This window comes from Poecilia reticulata, linkage group LG21, assembly GCF_000633615.1.
Source record: "Poecilia reticulata strain Guanapo linkage group LG21, Guppy_female_1.0+MT, whole genome shotgun sequence".
Lineage (NCBI taxonomy): Eukaryota > Metazoa > Chordata > Actinopteri > Cyprinodontiformes > Poeciliidae > Poecilia > Poecilia reticulata.
The window spans coordinates 16363292-16383307 of NC_024351.1; the positions used below are offsets into that span (position 1 = coordinate 16363292).

The window sequence follows — 20016 nt, forward strand, 5'->3', positions numbered from 1 at the left end:
GTTGTCATCCCTCCAGCTTACGGCTCAATGTCCTGCAGGTCCCACTGTTTATTTCATCAGTAAATCAACCCACCTGTTCTTCATCACTAATTACCATAGGCTTTACATTACTGGCTTCCTGCAGCTAATTGCCAGATCCCAAAGTTGCTGCATATTTTCTCCCTCCTTGCAGACAGCACGGTTCGTGCTTTTCTAGTTTTGCTTTGGGAGCTTAGGACTTTGTTCATTCAGACACATTTGTTACCAAGACGGACATATTCTGGACTTGTGCTTCACTGGTAACAGAAAGTAAATCTTCACATATTTAATGTTCAGTAGCCGAAGGGCTACATTTGTTGTTTGGCTTCTTATTTATTAATTTTTTTCCATGTTTCTTGGCATATTATATGAATACGCTGGTCGCTTATGTGCTCTAAAAAAGATGCACAGATTATTGTTTGATTGATTTTATGAAATCAAAAAATCAAAGTAGGCAGGTTGCGTTAATAGAATATGAAGATGTGTTTTTTTTTTTGTTTGTTTTATTTACGTTTAATCATGGTATCGGTTGGGTTCAGGCAAGATTTAAAATGTTCTTGTGATAAAAGTTCTTTCTTCCCATTATAAATATGTTTAATGCTTTCCTGCATGTGTTACTATGGTTACACCCATTATCTAACAAGATAACACATGGGTTCTTCTTGTAAGGGGATTTTAAGCACCCTGTTGAAAGCAGAAATTGTTAATGAGTCTAAAAATCAAACTCCTTGGCTGCAGATGTTTATATTTACATTATTATGAATTCATATAATGCCTGTTAAATATATGGACTAATTTTAGTGTATCAAGAGATTGGAATTTGCTCTCTTATACGACTACCAAATTAATTCTTTAATAAAAAACAAACATGCATTCCTGAGGACGCCTATAAATTTGATCATACGCTCTCAGGTTTTAAATACAGAAAAACAATTGGCTCAAACATTTATAAAGATCCATGCACTCTAAAGTCTGGAGTAGTTCTTCGGCGTAAAAGTATTAAATTTTTGTCTTTAATTCATATTCCAAATTGTTGGGGTTTTTTACAATAGAAGTTAAATTATCTGTGCGTATGTGTTTTGGAGAGCACGCTCGCGCACACGACAGTAGCTAAAAAGCCTCAGGGCCCTGCTCACTGCTCAGTTTGAGTTCCTCAGTGGGGGGAAGACGCTGCTTGAGCAGACACATTAATCTGGACTCGGGCACAGAGCATCAGCCAAGAGAAGCTGCAGGTAAGAAATATGACAACAAAACATACTTTCTTAACCGCAGAGTCGGAAAGAGGAAGGAGGGTGAGGAGAGAGGGAGGTGGAGGAGTGCAGGAAGGATTTGGGAGGAGGCGGGGCGGGGGAAAGGAGGTTGAGGGGGGAAGAAGCGAGAGAGAGGCTGAGATTTGTCGGAAAACTCTGCATCCTCTCTGCAAGCCCGAGGCTGTAAGTTGTCTCTTAAAACATTTTCTCTGCCACAGCTCGGATGATTTCCTGCCCTTCTGTAATTTGTGTGCCTTTCTGCAGCCCAGTGGGTTCAATATAATTTTTTTTTTTAAAAGCTGTGATTGTTGGTATGCAGGTGTATTTGGCATCATATATTATTAGGATGAGGACGCAGAGTAAAAGTGGTTGCTCTCATGCAATGTTTTTTTTTTATACTTTTCTCTATAAGGTTTTTTCTTTTCTCTACAAGTAACATACATTTCTATTAGCAGCATAATAAACAGAAATGACTACTCGAGTTACTGCTTTAAAAAACATTCCAGCATTTCAATACTTCTTCACACTTCACTGCATGTTTTCCTTTGTAGGAATGATTTGTTGTTGCCTCCTTTAATTGGCTGGATTAAAATCAATTCCTCCCTTGCACAGAAAGGTTTCATAAATCACACAGCAACATGGTTTTTTTTTTGTAGCAAAGCTGATGTATCTCATCTATTCAGCCGCTCGGCGATCGATCACGAAAATGCTCATGAATCTTCCAGACAGGTTAAATGGTATTTAATCTGCAAAAAGTGAAGTGCCAACTAACTGGCTTGTGCTCTGTATGATGCCCTTGACCTTTATGTGTTTGCTTCGGCGGTAGCTTTTTAAATTATCAATGAGGAGCGCGCTGAACCGTGCTGCAGGTGAACGAAATGCAAACAGAACCTCACCGAGACCCGGGTACATTTAATCTACAAGTTTCTAAAACCACGGCTTTTGTAAACACAGACGAGATGTTCCATGGAGCTGATTAGCTGCCATGGTTGCGATTATTAGTCATTTTTTAAATTTATTGGCTCCTTAATGGACGTGTAAAACAGGCTTAGCTTTCTAAATGGAAGTCACCTTGGATGAGAACGTCGGCAGCGCCGGTAAACGGCAGTAATGACAACCGGCTGCGTTATAAGCTTATTAATGCGATCAGGCCGTCTTCCTAATCCTTTCTTTTACATTAGATAACAGTCGGGGAATGATTGCTGCCACCTTTTCTTTCTGAAATCTCAGATATCTTTTTTTTTTCTTGCTCTACTCTCTAATCATCACGTTAAGTTGAAGAGGATTGCTGCAGCCCTCTTTTTATTGTTCATCTGTTGTGATATTATACTTTCAGTCATTCATGGGCTGAGTTTTACATCCCATCACTGCTCCAGCTTTGTACATACGTACTCGTGCATCACTCTGCACTTGATTCTACCGCAAATAACACAAAGTATTTCAAAACTGGGTGCTTCTACTTTCTGCATGTCTGTATTTTTCTTTTAAAAATGGCTCATGTGTTGACAGACTGCTGTGATCTTCTGTGCTAACTCGTGTCTCTGGTGATTCTCTTCCGCAGCTCCCATCAACCCTCACCTGAGTAAGTAGCATTTTCTCTCTACGTTTTGCAAAAGAGTGTATAAAAGCATTGGCACGACTAGACTCTACTAATATCTGGGGGGAAACTAAGAATCAGTTTTTATCACATTCCACATAGTGAAATATCCCAGTTTAGGTTTCAATAGTCAATGTACTGTGAGATTTTTATACCATATCACCTAATGGAGTCTTTTAAGATGTGACATGTTTAAAAACTGATTGATAACTCATTTTGATATCTCAATGTTTGCCTCAATCTAAAATAAGCCTAAAGCCAAATTTAAGATGATAGATGAGCTGATCAAATGGAGTCAAACCTCTGAAATATTCATTACTGCTAGCTACCAAGCAAATGCTAACTTCAGCGTCGTCAGCAACTAGCAGTCAGTCAGTAGTGGTATTTTCACATTTATTGAAACATAGTCGTCTTATTTTTTTTACATTACGTGCATGCTCACTGTGTTTGCAAATCATATTTCATCTGTCAGTCAGTCACAGTTTGTTGTTCATTCTGCTGAGTTTCCAAAGTCCAGCCAGACAAACTGATTAAGAGAGACTGAGGCTCTTTGGATGCTTTTGTAAATGAGTGTTTTCAGAGTTTTTATTGATTGAAGCTGTTGGCATGTCTCAAGGTCTGGCTCCTTTTTTTTTTTTATTTTTTTTTTACAAAAGTTGTAGCTATGGAGCTTCAGTCATAGACAGAACTGAGTGTGGAGCTTAAAGCCACTAGTCTTCACATCAGGGCCCCTGATATTAACTCACATTTACTTCATCAGACAGTCACAAGTTGACAGCGACTAGATAACAATGAAGATGTCGCTCTCACAACTCCTAATTACAATATCATTGCACCTTTATTAGATCCAACAGAGAACTACTGGTTTAACATAAAATGATGCACTAATTGCAAAACTTTCCAAGAAAAAAATTCAATGATTTGTATCTTAAAATCTATTTAAATTTCTTATTTTTTCTCTTTGAGTTTAGTTTATCTAGTAGATTCAGGTTGTGTGAAAGGTTGAGTCATCTGTAAATGTAGTTCAATGTAGTTTCATATCCAGATAAATGAATTTACCACAAAACAGTGTTGGATGGTGTGAATAATCCGTGAGTGAAATTAAACAGTTTGGATAAAATGTTTGTATTTTTGTGCACCTTCCCCATTCAGTGAGTTTTCATTGTAATGTTCCGTCTCATTTGTTGCGCATTTTTACACAAAAACTTATTCACTTTATGTGTTCCACCGAGAATCCTAATCACTGTCTACTGTATTGTGGTGAGCTGCCATGCGTTGCTGCTATTATATATTTATATGCAGCTGATTTATATTTTGGTGGATGTTCACGCAAACATCGCCAGCACAGAAACAAACATCCTAATCACCGGCATCATTATCCAAATCCCCGTAGGAGACTATCTTACCTGCACGCCTCCATTTACGACCCCCAATCCCTCTACCTATTCTCCAAATCTTCGCCTCCCTCTCGGGCGCGGGAGGCAGAAACATTTCGTTTAGCTCAGAGCGGATGGGGGCGTTAATGTCTCACACCAGGCCTACATTTAAATCTGTGTGCCTGCGAGGAAAAAAGTCAAGAGTGCCTGCAAACGCAGCTTTCTCCTCTCTGTCTCTCGCCTGGCGCTCTCCCGGCATCCATGCCCTCTTCTCTTCTTCTGTCGATCCACCCACCAAAGTACCTCCGTCGACGTCGGCTCCATTACCTGAGTAAAAGCTGCGGATCCTGCTCCTCGCAAGGTCACCACTCCAAGCTGCTGCTGGCCACGTTTTAATAAATCAATGAATATTTATCAGCTCACGTGGCCACATCCTGCATCTAAATGCTCCCAGTTTACCGTCTCTTTGAGGACGCTGCTCGCCACTGCCGTGTCCTCTGATTATGTGTTTAGCTTTGTTTGTTTTGCGGATTAAATGGAGGTTTCGACACCGCCGATCCCACTGCTCTGCCCTCATTAAACCAAAACTCTGCCTTTTTTTTTTTTTTTTTCTCGGTTGTTTTTTTGCGTGGGATTTCTGACTATTCATTAACATATCCGCTGTTAGACGTTCCCGTCAAAGTGACCCTTCATAACCTCATATAAGAGTTACAATTACCCTTTCATTCCATTTCATTCTCTCAGCAAGCTCCACTTTAAAAAAAATAAAAATTGCTGTCAAAGGGGCACGGCGAGGTGCGGAGAAAAAAGCAGAGCAGGGGCCTCGGTGGCTCCACCTGCAGAGCACCTCGAGGATGAGGTGTGATTGAGATGACGTGGGTTTCCAAACCCATCACACACAGAGTGTGTGTACAAATGAAGCCTCACTGGGCCTCCAAAGACAGCCGTCTCATCTTTTTACCCAGTAATGTTAAAAGAACTGATTTTAGCTATGTCGAACCCCTTGCAAAACCTGTAAAAAAAATAATGTTTTCACATGGGACTCGTGCATAGTTGAATATTTTTCTTTGAGGCCTCAGTAATGACATGCCTTTTCACGCACACACACACAAACACAAGCGTGCTTTTCCATACGTTTCTCAGTACCGCATCTGCATCAGCTCACTGCATCGCCTGCCACCGTCAGGAAAAAGGTTGAAAATGTTGAGCGGCACGTTCTCTACAGTCAAGCAGAGGTCAGGTCTTAATTTAGAAACCCTTTGCACCACATTTCATGATGTAATTAGGACATAGATTGTTGTATGTACTCCTGAGACAGAGACACTACAGGAAAGCTCATAAATATACAGCAGGCGTCTTGCAGCTCACACGCATCGCTGTAGCTTCCAGGCAGTTAGTGCCGTCCTCCGCTCTCTCTCTTTTTGCGATGACGCGAATGCCCGGGTGTGCTCTCTGCCAATCTCCAGGGGAGTTCCACTGCAGCTTTGAGGAAGAGCCGATCTGCATGTTTACCCAGGACAAGAACGATGATTTTGATTGGACAAGGCACAGCGCCGCCACCCGGGACACAAAGTACACACCCAACACCGGCCCCAGCGCGGACCACACTGGATCCAAGCAGGGTGAGTGGTTCGAGTTTTGCCCGTTCACTAAGCTTCTCTCGCCAAAAAGTGATTTTTTTTTTATACTTGATGAAGGGAGGGATGTTTGCAAACTTATCTATTTTTATTAGTATAATTCTTCACACGGTGCAGTGTTTTCTATAAAATCTGTGAAAGGTGATCTTATTTACAATAATCTCTCAACAGGAATATTAAAGAAATCGTTCAGTTTCACTGCTGTGTTTGCTTTTCTTCATAATTGTTTAATCTAATTTAGGCTGTGCAGGCACGTCACCGGGAAGCCATAAAAATGCAGCACCGAGTTTGTTTGAGTGCTGATTTTATTTTTGACTACAGCATCCTCCGTGCACTTTTAACCGCTCGCTGGGAGAGCGCAGATAAAACCACAGAACTGCCTTCCAGGTCATAAATGATGACACATTTCAGATAGATATGCACATATTATAGCTGGGGGTTTTTTGGTGGGGTAAAAAATTTATAAAGTGCTTCTGCTCATGTCCACTCATCATCACTTCACAACAAGCTCGCCGCTCCGACACAGACAGAGCCTCAGAATACACGAGTAAGACTTGGAGTCTGGAAAGAAGTGATGGTGTCATAACCAGCACCTCCCTGAAAAGTTCAGACTTTTTATTTCTAGAAATTCAAAACGGTTGCAAAAGCCAAGCTTTCTTGTCTTGCTGTGCAGATTTTAAGCAATGCTGATCTTCAGAAGAAAATAAAACATTCACTTCTTACTAGCTTTTACAAAGTAGATAACTTACAAAGTAGATAATTGTAAGTTCAAAAGTTTTTTAAATGTTTTTTTTTTTCATCCTAAATGTTTTGAGTGAATATTTGGTGTGATTTAATCCCTGAGAACATATTAGCTTAGATTGACAGAACACATGAAAGGTATAGCAGATATTATTACAAAATCATCCAGTAGAAATGTGTGGAAAAATTCTACTCTATGACAAAACTAAACTTTTTATCCTTTAAAAAAAACATATGAGTTTGTTGAACCAGATATTCAATTGAAGCTGAATGTTTACACTGTATATAAAGTCTCATAACCTTTTTATTTTCACTCTCTGACATTAAATCGGGTTAACTTTCCTGTTTTAGATCTGTTGAAATTATGCATATCCATTAAGGTCACTATTCCTTTGAGTAATTTAGCACGATGGTGGAATGACTTTGTAAACTAATGGTATTGAACTAACAGCTCAATGTCCTGGGTGACACCATTAGTTGTTGGCTAGCCATGCTAATCTATGTCATTTGCTTTTGCTGTTTCTTTTCAAATTTCTGTCAGTCAACATAAACCCAGGCAAAGAGACTTTGGAGTCAGTGAAATGACTCTTACCTCAAGAAGACTTGAATTTCCTCCGTCTCTCTCTCCTCTTCGGTCCTGCTCCGTGCCCCAGATTCTTTTTTTTTTTTTGGCATGAAATGTGTGAAGCAACACCTGAACAAAAGCAAAAGACAACGCAATAAAAAAAAACTTCTAATCCTGACTTATGTTACACTTATATTATTGTTCAGTTCTGAGAAGTTGATGCAAGGACACCCAAACGTTTCACCGTGGAGAAGTTTAAAAGGCAGTTGTACAAAATACAATTGAAATATTTGTCAACTTATAAACCGTTTGACTTATTCTGCAAGGAAACTGTTCTGCATGTAGCATAATGTCGCTTTCTATGACTGCAGATTTTAAATATGACAAAATAAAGATCTTTCAAATCTCAAAGCAATGTAGAGCATGGCATTCAAGCAAAGCGAGAATCTTTATTTGGCAAAAATGTCTATAACTAAAATAGCTACTCATTTAAAATTGCCCAAGCAATTTATAGTCCAAGCAATAGTTTAAAAATAAATAAATAAACTATTGCATGACTCACAAGGCTGGACAAGGACCCATGTTGTTTTACAACCACACACACTGATGAGAATGGAGGTAAAAAAAAATCTCTTAACGCTCAGTGTATGAGAACTGCAGCGACACAGGGCACCTTGGCTTCTCAAAATCCTAATAACAACACAGGTAAGCCTTTTGTAAACATCTTTACTCGTGGAGGGCTAATTCATTATGCTGAACAACCATCAAAACAAGCTTTCTAAGTACCAGACATATCTCCAGTACAAACAAAAGAAGAACTATTTTAATGATCTTTTTGGACATCCAGTCAGTTAACGATTGGATGTTTATGCGTCTGCTGCTAAATACATGTTTTTGCCTTTCGGTCAGATTCTCATACAGAGAACTGGGAATGTGTCAGTAACACAAATATAATTATTTGCTTCTGAAAACTCCTCAGCAAGCTATTAAATTACAGACACCGAAGAAAACCTACATACTTAACTGCTCTTTCTGCAACTGACTGAGGATGAACATGCCTGGTTTTTACATAAATGTCATTGTGTTGCACAAGCAGCATAATGGTAACCCATCAGATCAAACCCACTCTGCTCCTTGGTGATCACTGCTGACGGCTGTAAGCGTAGCTGCAAAACACACAACCATGCATCCATTTAAACATTGACACAACTATGACGCCGCGGTGTAAATTGTGTAAGATAACACAAAGCTCCCGCAGTGCACAGAAACATGTTGTGATTATTGTGTTAATGATGTGCCAGCACAAGCATATTGCGACTGTTTTGACTATTTCGGTCCCTTATGTCAGTTGTTTTTTGACGAGCTGAATAAGTTTGTATCACTCTATGTCTGATTGCACGGGAGACGTTTACGGCGGCGTCACATCTCACTCCAGCAATGTGCAGTCTCCATTACTTATTTTTGAAGTAATCTCGCCATCCCCATGGCCCATGAATTAACTAAGTCAGTCAGGACAGAACCATTAAAACCCAGATACGTTTGAATCAGTCTGAGGATTTCCATACGAGAGCTCTGATGGTTGTTATCTGTGATGGAATATAAATGCCTATTATGCTGCTGTGGCTCCGGCAGCTGCTGGAGCAGTAAATAATGCATTGGCTTTAATCACCTAATGGTTTCCAAATGTCCGGCATTTCATTACCAGGCCGATTCCTCTCTGCGTATAATTATCTGATATGAGATTCAACAGAGGGAGATATTCCATTTGAGTTTGGCTGCAGGGGCGTGGAGCTGCTCACTCGCTACCTTCCCTGTGCCTGTGGCAGGGTGCAGATTGGCTTCAGATTATTTCGCTCAGACACAATCAGGAGAAGAAGAAGTCTCTTTGCTGGTGCACTGTGCACGAATGTGAGACCGAAAGAGTGTGAGTTTAGCCCACATGTTATCAGCCTGATTGGCTCCGGGCTTCCGCGATGAGCAAAAAGAGGACTTCAAAGAAAACCACGTTATCTCGCACAAGGAAGGTTTAGTTTCCATTTATCTGTCACAGAGTTGAACAACAGTTGATATTAAGAAACAATCAATAGGTTTGTCGTTGGGCCCATTTGCTGTTTTTGGAAGTTTTATGATCAAAACTTGGGACGCTTTATTGGTGCAAACCGTAGAAAACTATAGGAATATAATTGGTAAGAGTGTAATATTATAACCATTGCTTATTTTTTACACAGTGCACTTTTTTATGTCTCCGAATTGTAATAAAATTAATTATTAATAGATAACACTAAGATTGAATTTAAAACAAATAGTGCCTTAGGTTATATTTGACCTCAAAATATTGTCTTATTCACTATACTGAGAAAAGTGTCCTGTCTTAGTTTCAGAGCACCATGTTTGGGCTTCTCACTTTATTTATATCACAGATAACTTTTTATAATCAATATTATAGACAGATTACTGCTTTTGTGTTGATTTTATGTTATTTTGATCGACTGACTGGAGTTTAGTGACGATGTTAAGTTGAGGATCTCTGTTGTAAGTTGATTTGTTGTTGACCTACTATGAGTTCAATAAGGTTTCTCTTCTGAGCAAGACAATTTAAAATGTTTCCTCTTTCTTTGCCTGTTTGTACTTTTTACGCATAGAAGACTGTTTCACACATTTTAAAAATGCGCTCCTGTTTCTTTAAGGTTTCTACATGTATATTGAGACGTCCAGGCCACGTAAAGAAGGAGATCAGGCACGGCTCGTAAGCCCCTTTTTCAACATCGCACCCAAAAACCCTTACGGCATCACCAACCCGCCTGCCTACTGCTTTGGCTTCTTCTACCACATGTACGGGAAACACATAGGTAAGACATGCTTCTTGTACTAACTCTGCGTCTTCTACAACAAAAATATCTGTGTTACTTTCTGGAACAAATAGCAGTCGATCCGCATTGAGGGATTATCTTAATTAAATCATAAACACACTTGAAGAAAAGAATAATTACCGTGACCCTTTGAAGGACGTGTTGTTCATGTTTACTTGCCACAGTGTGAGCTCTAATGAAGTTGCAATTCTTGGCTAAATCAAGGAGATTCACCGAAGTTCATCAACAACCAAGTTCGTCAAGAACGACGTATGAAAGCTTGTTTTATTTACCGAATCGTGTAATTCCCAACTTATCTCTGGGTCTCTGATTTGAAGGAATGAAATGTTTTGGAGAAAGCACAGCACTCTTGCTGCAGAGAACAGAATTTGTCTTGTAGCAAACAGGGTTTTTTTTATCGATGGCGGTTGCAGGTTGGAGATTTGTGCTTTGAAGCTTAAATTTAGCAAGTGCGTTTGACAGATGTCTCAAGCAAAAGGTATCTCACTTTTGCAACAAACCTCCTCAAAGGTGCGTACAAAGATCCTGGGCATTAGCTCTTAACATTCATCTCTGAATATAGATAACAACCTTGCATGGCCCATTTGAAGATAGTGGAGCGACTGAAGGAGCACTCTGCCGCTCGTGAGTGACTCTTCACCGGGGACCCAATCAGTCGACCGCAAGCACTCCTTGCTCTCTGAGTACATGCTGTTTGTAGTGTTTGTGCATTTAGGGGATGTGGATAAGACGACTTCTGCCACACCAAAACAGACTCAGTTGAAGGCTATTTGTGGTGAAATCGCTACCTCGGGTTTACCTCCTATCGTCAGGGGCCATTCAGAGGTGGGTGGAGTACCCAAAGGTTGTGCTTAAGTAAGAGTGACACTACTTCAACGTATTTTTACTCAAGGAAAAAGAAATTACTCCAGTAAAAGTAAAAAAAGTATTTGGTAAATAGGCTACGATCGAGTTCTGAGTAAAGTTAGATCACCAGACAGACCAAAATATAAATTTATGTGGAAATTTTGGTATTTTAAAGATCAAAATGAAAGTAATTCAGTGTTCTTCTTCATTCAGTGAAGTTTCTCACTGAGTATCGTCCAGACATTTTACTCAAGTAAGACTAGCTATACGCTCTACTTTTTGCTTAAAAACAGTAAAAAGTACAGTGTAGCTTTAAAGAAAGATTAATTTCTACACTTTTGTTTAGTGAGTAAGTAAGGGAGTTAATTTAATTAAGATGGTGTGATCGACAGTGCCAAAGGCTGCTGAAAGGTTAAAACAGTAGGTTACCAAGTGCCTGTTAGATATATTTCACAGTTAGATGCATTTAACGACAACCAGATTTGCTTTTATCAAAATAATTTTTTTGATCCAGAAAAACAGACATCAGTTGGTCAACCATCAATTTTTCTAAGATATCTGAGTTAAAAGGTAATTAAGAGATATCACTGTAGTTGTTGGACAAATAACAATCTGGTTTTCAAGAGTAACCTGGGTTTCTCAAGGAGCCCAGTCTGTTTAAAAGAAGCGGGAACAATGATGATTATGAGGGAAAAATGTACAATATCCATAATATTGATTTCAATTACAATAAAAACATTGGAAGGTTGGGAGAATATTGACAGGGCTTCTAGACTAACATCCTGAAAACGTACTCGTTTAAACGATGATTATCCATCCATCCATCCATTTTCTTTACACCCTTTTCCCTTAGTGGGGTCGGGAGGTGCTGTTGCCTATCTCCGGCTGACATTCCGGACGAGAGGCAGGGTACACCCTGGACAGGTCGCCAGTCTGTCTCAGGGCGTAAATAATGACTAGATTGAGAAAAATATAAGTGGAAGAAGAGAGAAGGGGTGGAGGTGGAAGATTATGCCTGAAATCCCTAATTTTACTTTCAAAGAATGTAAAAAAGTTTGTATTGGTGGACTTTCAAAAAGTACATGGAGCTATGGAAGAAACAATCTCATTTGTTGTGTTGAGTGAAATCTTTGAGTTGAACCTTTTGACAAAATATGGGGAGCGAGCTAAGCAGCTAAATGGAGGTCTCATTTAAAGTCCATCAAAATAAAATCTGTGGACTTCAGTAGCATTTAAATAATGCACTGGTACAACTTACAAATGTTCATTTTAAATTTAAACTTTGCCTGAGTGCTGAGGTAAAGCACTTCGAATTGCCTTGTTGCTGAAAATGTGCTATATAAATAAAATTACCTTACCTTACCTTAAACATGAATTTTATAGACATGGCTAAAACTACTAATGATCCCAGACTCTTTTAGCAGACATCCAAGATAACAGGGATGATAGCTTTAAGAAACACACACGCATGTTTGCATAGCTATCTGTGTGGGGACTTTCCATTGACTTCCATTCATTTCTACAGCATAAACCGTACCCTTATACTAACCCTAACCATTACATATCTAACCCTCAATTCACACCTTAGTCCTATATCTAACCCCTCACCCAAAAACAGCGTTTCCACTTGTGGGGTCAAGCAATGAGCAGTGGGTCCCCACAATGTAGTATGTATCAGGAAAATGGTCCCCACAAAGTATTATAAACAAATCACATTAAAGTGACATTGAAGAATCTGGCATTTCTACCAGCTGACTGGTCAGTGGGAACAGTGGATCAGGACTTTGGTTGATTGAGAACAGAATGATCAGAGCTGAACAATTGGAGATTTGGCATAATTCAAAGGAGAAATGGGTCTTTTGCTCAGTCCCTGAATGTGGGGCCAAGTTGGCAAAGCGGGACGAGGAGAGAGAACAAGTCAGGGCAGGGGGTCTGGCTGAATGTGACTTTTAACAAATTGTACCAGGTGGAGGAAGGTCTAGAAAGAGAAGAGCCCATGTGGGCTCTTTGTTAAGGTCTGCAGGATTTAGCTGGGTGACGTTCAAATGAGGCTGTATAGCTGGAACAAATTTTGAGTCGTTGGCCGGCTCCTCTGCAATTTAAACCCAGAAAAACATTTGTAGTATTAAAGGACTCTATGCACAAGAAGGTTTCTCCTTTTAAATTAAGGTGCATTTAAAACTAACACAGTTTTTTATGTCAAAAATCCATTTGTGTGGCTTAAAAGTATTAAAAAGAGGACAAAGTTTGAAGGCTACCAAAGGCTCAAAGCAGAGCTGTTTGTAGTCGAATCATAAAAAATATAGAGACATGAAAAGAACCAAAAGTCCAAAAGGAGTCAAGGTTTCAAGGGCTTAAGCACATAATATAATTATAGCATAAAATGAATCATAGAGCAGAGTTAACAGAGGTCAATTTCCTCTGTTATCAGTGACAATTTATTGATTCGCTTTGACTAAATTCAAACTGTTACCTCCTGTGATTTATGCAAGTAAGTCCTATTGAGATTACATTTTGCAAAGTGTTGTGCATAATGAGAAAACATTTTTGATATATTACATTGGGACTGCCACATAGCAAAGTGTTGCTGCAGGTGTGTTTCCAAAATAATATAGTGGCATTTTGTCAGTGTGATGTTCTTCAACTGTAATGCTGCGGTAGGTTTATCTGATATCTTACTAAATTCACACCTTCCATAAAGTTCTTTTCTCATCAGTCAGAGGATATTGTGGGTCATTAAGATATTTTGGGGGAAATGTCAGATGATCCTTTGTTCCTGCTGCAGTTATTGTCTTAGCTGCCATTTTTCCTTGGTTTATTTACTATTGAATGACAAACACTGAGTTCAACCGAGGCAGCGCTGAGGTACAAATGATTTGGGTCGGGTTGGTTTGTCGCCTCCTGGATGAGTCAGTGATGAGCTTCCGGGGTAAATATGATTGGCCAGTCACACCTAGTTCATTCGCCACAACTTTTTCATTTTCTTTCCATTTCTGGACAATTACTCTTACTGTGTTTTATTGAGTTTGAAATGTCTCTTTAACCTTCTCCAGAATTATTGATGCCATTGATTTTGTTTCCTCTCTGTTCTTGAATGTCTTTATGTTACGTAATATGTTGCTCTTTTAGATCTTTTAGCGAATTCGCGTCATCACACTGGTTCGGTTAATGAGATTTGTTAATTGTGGTCCGGGAGTAATGAAGCGTAGGTGTGAATTGTGAAACTAAACACAGCTTTAACTTTTTTTTTTTTTGAAAACAGCTTTTTTTTTTTTTTGCTAACATCAAGTTTGACAAAAATGTAATAGAACTTTGTAAGGAGGCAAATGTAAATATAATGAAGTAATTTCATACTCTACCTGGCAGTGTTTTGTTGAGACTGAAATTCCTGATGAAATCTGATGCATACGGAAACATGGATGCACCTGTAATTCAGCCACATTTCTGGGCTTCCCCACTGGAAATGCAGAGTGGAAGTGTCCTGGCAGGGGGGCCGGACCAAACATCTGGAGAGGTGGAAGTGAGGGCAGTCGGGAGAATATAAGGATAGAGGTGTTGGCGGGGCGGCTCAGCGGGGGAGATGAGAGCTCCTCCGGCTCCCTGCCGAGGTTGAGTAGGCCGTGACATTTCCAATTTGCTCAAATTGATCGCCAGCCAGACCTTCTCTTCCCTGCCCTCCCTGTCTGCGGTGAAATCCATGCCCAGACTATGGTGTGGTATGATGAATGGGCTAAATGTCAAGGACTTCAAACCCGGCTCATGCCGTCCATAGCTACGCTTTGTTTAGTATACCGTCTCTACAGCCAGCAGAGAAAATCGCTCGGGACTTTGGCTGCTCAGTGTTCTGTAGTAGCTGGAAAAAGTATTAATACACCTTGAATGTTTGGATCTTTTAAATTACAACCCAAAATTTCAAATTATTGTATTGAAATTCTACTTGATAAGCAAACAAGCTCCAAATTGTGAAGTGAAAAGTCTGTATGTGTAACGTGTACTTTTACTGATGACCTAAGCAGTAGGCTATAGTGCAGCAGGTTGCCTTTAGAGGTCGACTATTTTATAAATTTGGCCTTTTGCAAGAACAATGGAGCTGGTCAGAGATGATTTGAAGATGGATGGAGCTAACTACGAAGCAATGTAGGAAGGAAATATGTTGGATACTGCAAACAATTTGAACGTAAAGTGGAAAGAGGAATGTTGACCCTAAAGCGTAGTATCTTTAAAATGGCCCAGTGAAAGTTTAGAAAATCTGGTGGAAAAGCTGTCATAATACGAGATCATTTGATCTTCACAAACTCCCTCCATTCGGTCTCATTGAATTTTCTGATCCGTTTCCCAATAAGAATTGACACAAGAATTTGATTTCGTAAAACATTTTTGACAACCATTTTCTTCCCATTTGCTACGTTGGAGTACTTTGGTTTGTCACAGAAAAATGCATTCAAGTTTGTGGCCATATTAATAATATTAGTGAAAATGTCAAAATGTTCAACCAGAAAACGTCTTGTGAAACATTTTATTAGGTCTTTTTAAATGTTACGCCCAATAAAAGTTCATATCTATGCTTTTTCTATCAACCCTGCTGCTTTTATGTGTTTGGGTCGCTCTGTTTAAGGAAGTCGAAGCCAGGACTCGGTGCAGTCGTGCTGAAAACCACAATCAGTCAATATAGCGAGCTGCCTACACATCGACACACGGCGTCAAAGAAACTCCTCCGTAGTTTGCTTGCGGAGGTATACCTGAGACAAGGTCACACTCAATTACTGAGCCACACATCAAAGTTTGACTTTGGAGCCCACATCGGATTCTGCTCATAGGATTAAGTATCCAGCAAAGCACAGTTGGTGCGTCTGTTCAAAAGCCTGACCTTTTTTAGTAGCAATAACTCTTTTTCTTTTATTAGCAAGTATGGTGGTACTGCTTCTCACTGCACCTCTCTCTTGTCTTCGGTGTGTAATTAAACATCTCCAGGAGCTATCGCTCACTTTTCACCAGACTCACATCTTTTAGGTCTCGCATCTCTTTAAAGTTCACAAAGCTGCCAACGGTACTCTTTAAAAGAAGGGAAAAAAAAAATCAGGTACAACAAAGAGTATACAACGCACGCCTTTTTGTTCAGGATGTGATGACACTGACATAACCACCTACATCATGATGGGTTCAAAGAAAAAGTGAGCCCGCTTGCTCAGCAGGAAAACCTCCTACATCCTAAACACTCCAACAGGAGATGAAACCGCGGGTCATGTTTTGCGCGGGAGCTCATCTCTCACAGGAGATTGTGCTGTCGTTGGGGAAAGTGTGCGCTGTGCTGATGAGACACTATGAACAGAGACATACAGTGTAGCTTCCTCTCAATTTCTCACATAGATATATTTTTTTTGGTTGTTGTTTTTTTTAGCAGTAATGAGACACCTTGCTGAGGAAAAGATGTATTAAACCCAAGGCTGCCATTGCAACTGCTGCAGCTTTGGCTCACCGGTTCCGCCGGTGCTTAGATGCTTCTTTCCAAGCCAGAAATTTGCCACACTTAAGACTTGCTCGACCCTAAAGGAGTGGTCCTGTTGGGCTTCACAGTTGGTTTTAAAGCTAACCTCATTTGGACCTTTGGAAGCCGCTCCTGCTGGTCCGACTACAAAAGGAGAGTGCTTGCTTTCGCACATTCAGCTTGGAAAATAGAATGAATTATATAAATAAATTGCACAATTGGTGTGTTTCGGAGGAAGGGTAAAGTGGTTGCACTCGGTGTCATCATCTTCCAGTTTCATATCAAAGCCCGAGGCCAGACAGGAGGTCTCTGTGAAGGCAGGCTTCAGCTCAGACCTGGCATGTAGGGGTTTCTGCATCAACAGGAGCCAGTATTTCTGTATAATGCTACAGGTTTGGCTAAGGGAAAATCACCCAAACTGAGTGGAAAGAGTTTGATTCAAATGAAAAGGAACCAACCATATTTTTTTATCCTCTGGGAATAAACCTGCTTTAGCCACATATATTCTCAACACACATCACCCATGAATGTCAATATGACCGGATAATCATTAGCTACAGAATAATGATTCACTTGCAACACCTTATAAATGCATCGATTCATACGACCCGAGTTTAACCTTTGTCACTGCTTGGCTATGCTTTGTGTGCAAGAGAATATAAATATTTTAAGAGATTGGAAGCAGAAGATATTATAACTCTTAAATTCCCATTTAAATGACTGCGACCTGAATACACAATCTAGTCTTTGTGTGTGGGAACAAGATTGAGGAGCTTTCACACGTCTCTGTTTAGATTCTTTTTCATTTGTCAACTAGAAAAAGAAAAATCTTGTTTGTATGGCTTCAATTCTGACCAAAAAGCTCATTTCCACTATCCTTCAGTGTTAAAGTGCAAAGGTGTTCACATACCATGATGCGGTCACTACCATGCTTCACTATAGGGATCGTTTTAACCCACGAATAAACTAGTTGCTTATCATCATAGTCTTGTATCTGGCCAATTTGAAACCTGACAGTAAAAAGATAACAAAATGTCTACTGTTCTTGCAGATTCTCTTAATAAAATCGATAAAACTGTTGGTAAAATGTCTTGCTTGACTTGGCTGTAAAACCACAGCTGGTGCCTAATTTAGTTTCCCGTTTTATTCATCATGGAAGCGACTCTGCATCTGGTCGCACTCGGTCTTGGAAAACAACTTTGTCTTGATAAAGTTCTCGTGTCTTAAGTTTTGCTTGTTACACGGGAATGATTTGTGGAACGTTTTGAACTAGTGTTTCTCTAAAGTGTGTTGCTGCTGTGGGGGCTGGTGGACAAAGCAGAACAAAACCGTTCATAGCGTACGCGGCTATTAGAGTTTGGAAAAGGAAGACCTTGGACTAAAATGCACATTCGAGAGACAACAGACTAATTGCATCCCTTGGATAGTTTACTTCATTGTTTGCTTATTGTTTAACACCTTCACTTGGATTCCAACTAACAAATGAAAATGCATAAAAACAAGGCAGTCTGAGTTTTTTTTATTATTATTTATTTAGTCTAGCCCTGTGTGTGGGCATCTCTGTACCCATTTTAATGAAATGATGACGGGACTAAAAATCCAAAAATCCACACAGTTAGTTCACACAGCTGAAACCTTATAGGTGGTAAAGATTGTTTGGTGTTTTAGTAATAATGATCCACTTAAAGTAAGTGTTATTTCACTGTGATGCATAGCCTAAGAGAGAAAGCTTGTCACTCTTACTCTCTCGCTTTTCTTCGCACAGGAAAACTTAATGCCTTTCTAAAGCAAAAGGGCCAAATGACCTTAGAGGCTCCTGTGTGGTCACTAAGTGGTAACCAAGGTGACCGGTGGAAGCAAGCCAAAGTAAGCATCCATCCCACATCGTCCTTCCAGGTGAGACAAAAAAGTAATCAATCCTGTGAGCGCCCTTTCTCTGAGTCTCTGCCTGTGTCTATAAATTATTTGTTTTCTGCAGATGCTGATGGAACTAGAAACGAAGTGTTATGTTTTGGTGTACCGTACTTTGTAACTGAATCATCTGTTACCTGCTCACATATTTTAATTGGATACTATTTACACTGCTTCACCGACATCTGGGACTTTCTGTAATAATAAAAGTTGTTTTTTACTCTCTGTAGGTTGTTCTCGAAGGCATCCGGGGCCCGGGAATCGAGGGGGACATCGCCATTGACGACATCACGCTCGAAGAAGGGGAGTGTCGAGATCCACCGCCCAGTGAGTAGCACCCGCCTGCAACCTTTCTTTCTTCCTATCTGAGCTCCACATTCTCTGCTTGCATCGCCAGACATACTTGAGATTTACAGAATCTAATCTCAGACAGTTGGCAGCGCCGGCCCAGCCTCTCATGGAGGGAACATGGTTGCCACAGCAACGAGGTTGTAATCACATGAACGATAGCCATGCTGCTGGCCGAGTGGGGTGCAGTAATTGCACCTCAGGAACAAACAAGACAAAAACAGAAAATGGGCCGCAGAAAATGGCCGGCAGTTGACAAGGTCATATTGTCAGCCGGGGAAACGCTGTTGCTGCTGCTGCTTTTATTTAATTCCTGTTATTCATGGCCGGAAAGAGAGTAGAGCTGAAATATTTCACAAACAAAAGCAAGCCTATCTATTATGTCCATTTATTTAAGTGGCAGAAAAATAATCAAAAACACAAATCAAGCAGAAGCAAATCTGGACTGCCAGATGCATTGCTTTTGATACTGCACTGTTTTTATTTTACATTCTTATTTATTTGGATCCATTGTGCTTAGTAGTGACAACATTAATCCATAGAAAGTGAAAGGACCGGTCACCCAGATTGAGGGTAGAGGATTATGAATTATGGAATTCAATCTCAGATGATGAATTTTACATGACTTTGGGTGATGTAAGAGAAAAAATGTAGCAGCTTCTCAGAAGGAACTAAAAGGTGATTTCTCACTCATGTTATCCTGGTAGTAAGCTTCAGAAAAGCTGATAAAGACTCAAGTTTAAGTGTTAAAGAGAATAGTTTGAGGTTTGAGGGTATCAAGTATTTGTTTCAGAAGGAAAGTTTACTATTATTTCCATACAGATGATAGTTTAACGAGGTCCTTGCTAGCTAGGGTACTTCTTTTTCTTTAGAACAAATATGGTTAAATCTAACACAAGTAAATACTTGGGTTAGCATACTTGTAAATCTAATACTTTACAAGTAAAGCATTAGAGCTATATGCATATCTGATACGTTTTTGTGTTGTTAAAACAGAAAGCTACAGCTAGCAACAAATGCTATTAGCAGTTTCCAGGGTTGTACCTCATGCTAGCAGCTGAAAGCTATTGGAAGTTAATCACTAGAAGTATTAGGCAATCAAAAATGAAATATATTTTTACTTAGTTTTCTGTGAAAACTGCGGAAACCTAAAAAAAATGTAATTAGAGGAGGACATTAACACCAAAATGTCACTATATACAACCTAGCTTCACAGCACAGCCAGCTGCTACAGAAGGTTAGCAAACGATCAGTTTAGCGCCGTCAGTCTGGAAGTCTCGTTTTAACTCAGAAAAGCCGTGGATAAGACTATGTGATTTATCTGGATTTTAGGCTATGATATGTTTGCTACTGTTACAGCCATGTTGTATTA

The 20016-nt window shown here is 39.8% G+C and overlaps 1 protein-coding gene and 1 long non-coding RNA gene across 9 annotated transcripts in view; one reads left to right on the forward strand and one right to left on the reverse strand.

Annotated features, from left to right (window-relative positions):
• The window catches only part of LOC103457909 (MAM domain-containing glycosylphosphatidylinositol anchor protein 2), a 198895-nt gene that overhangs the window by 172198 nt on the left and 6681 nt on the right, over positions 1 to 20016 (forward strand). For all 4 annotated transcript variants that reach the window (XM_008398386.2, XM_008398385.2, XM_008398387.2 and 1 more), the window contains 5 exons: positions 2830 to 2850; positions 5708 to 5863; positions 9872 to 10033; positions 18151 to 18281; positions 18527 to 18623. In XM_008398386.2, coding sequence (XP_008396608.1) covers positions 2830 to 2850; positions 5708 to 5863; positions 9872 to 10033; positions 18151 to 18281; positions 18527 to 18623 — 567 coding nt within the window. The remainder of the gene's footprint in view (positions 1 to 2829; positions 2851 to 5707; positions 5864 to 9871; positions 10034 to 18150; positions 18282 to 18526; positions 18624 to 20016) is intronic.
• Positions 1 to 20016, reverse strand: part of LOC103457911 (uncharacterized) — a 75997-nt gene that overhangs the window by 33857 nt on the left and 22124 nt on the right. For all 5 annotated transcript variants that reach the window (XR_532499.2, XR_532498.2, XR_001776103.1 and 2 more), the window contains exon 3: positions 7212 to 7313. This is a non-coding gene — a long non-coding RNA (uncharacterized LOC103457911). The remainder of the gene's footprint in view (positions 1 to 7211; positions 7314 to 20016) is intronic.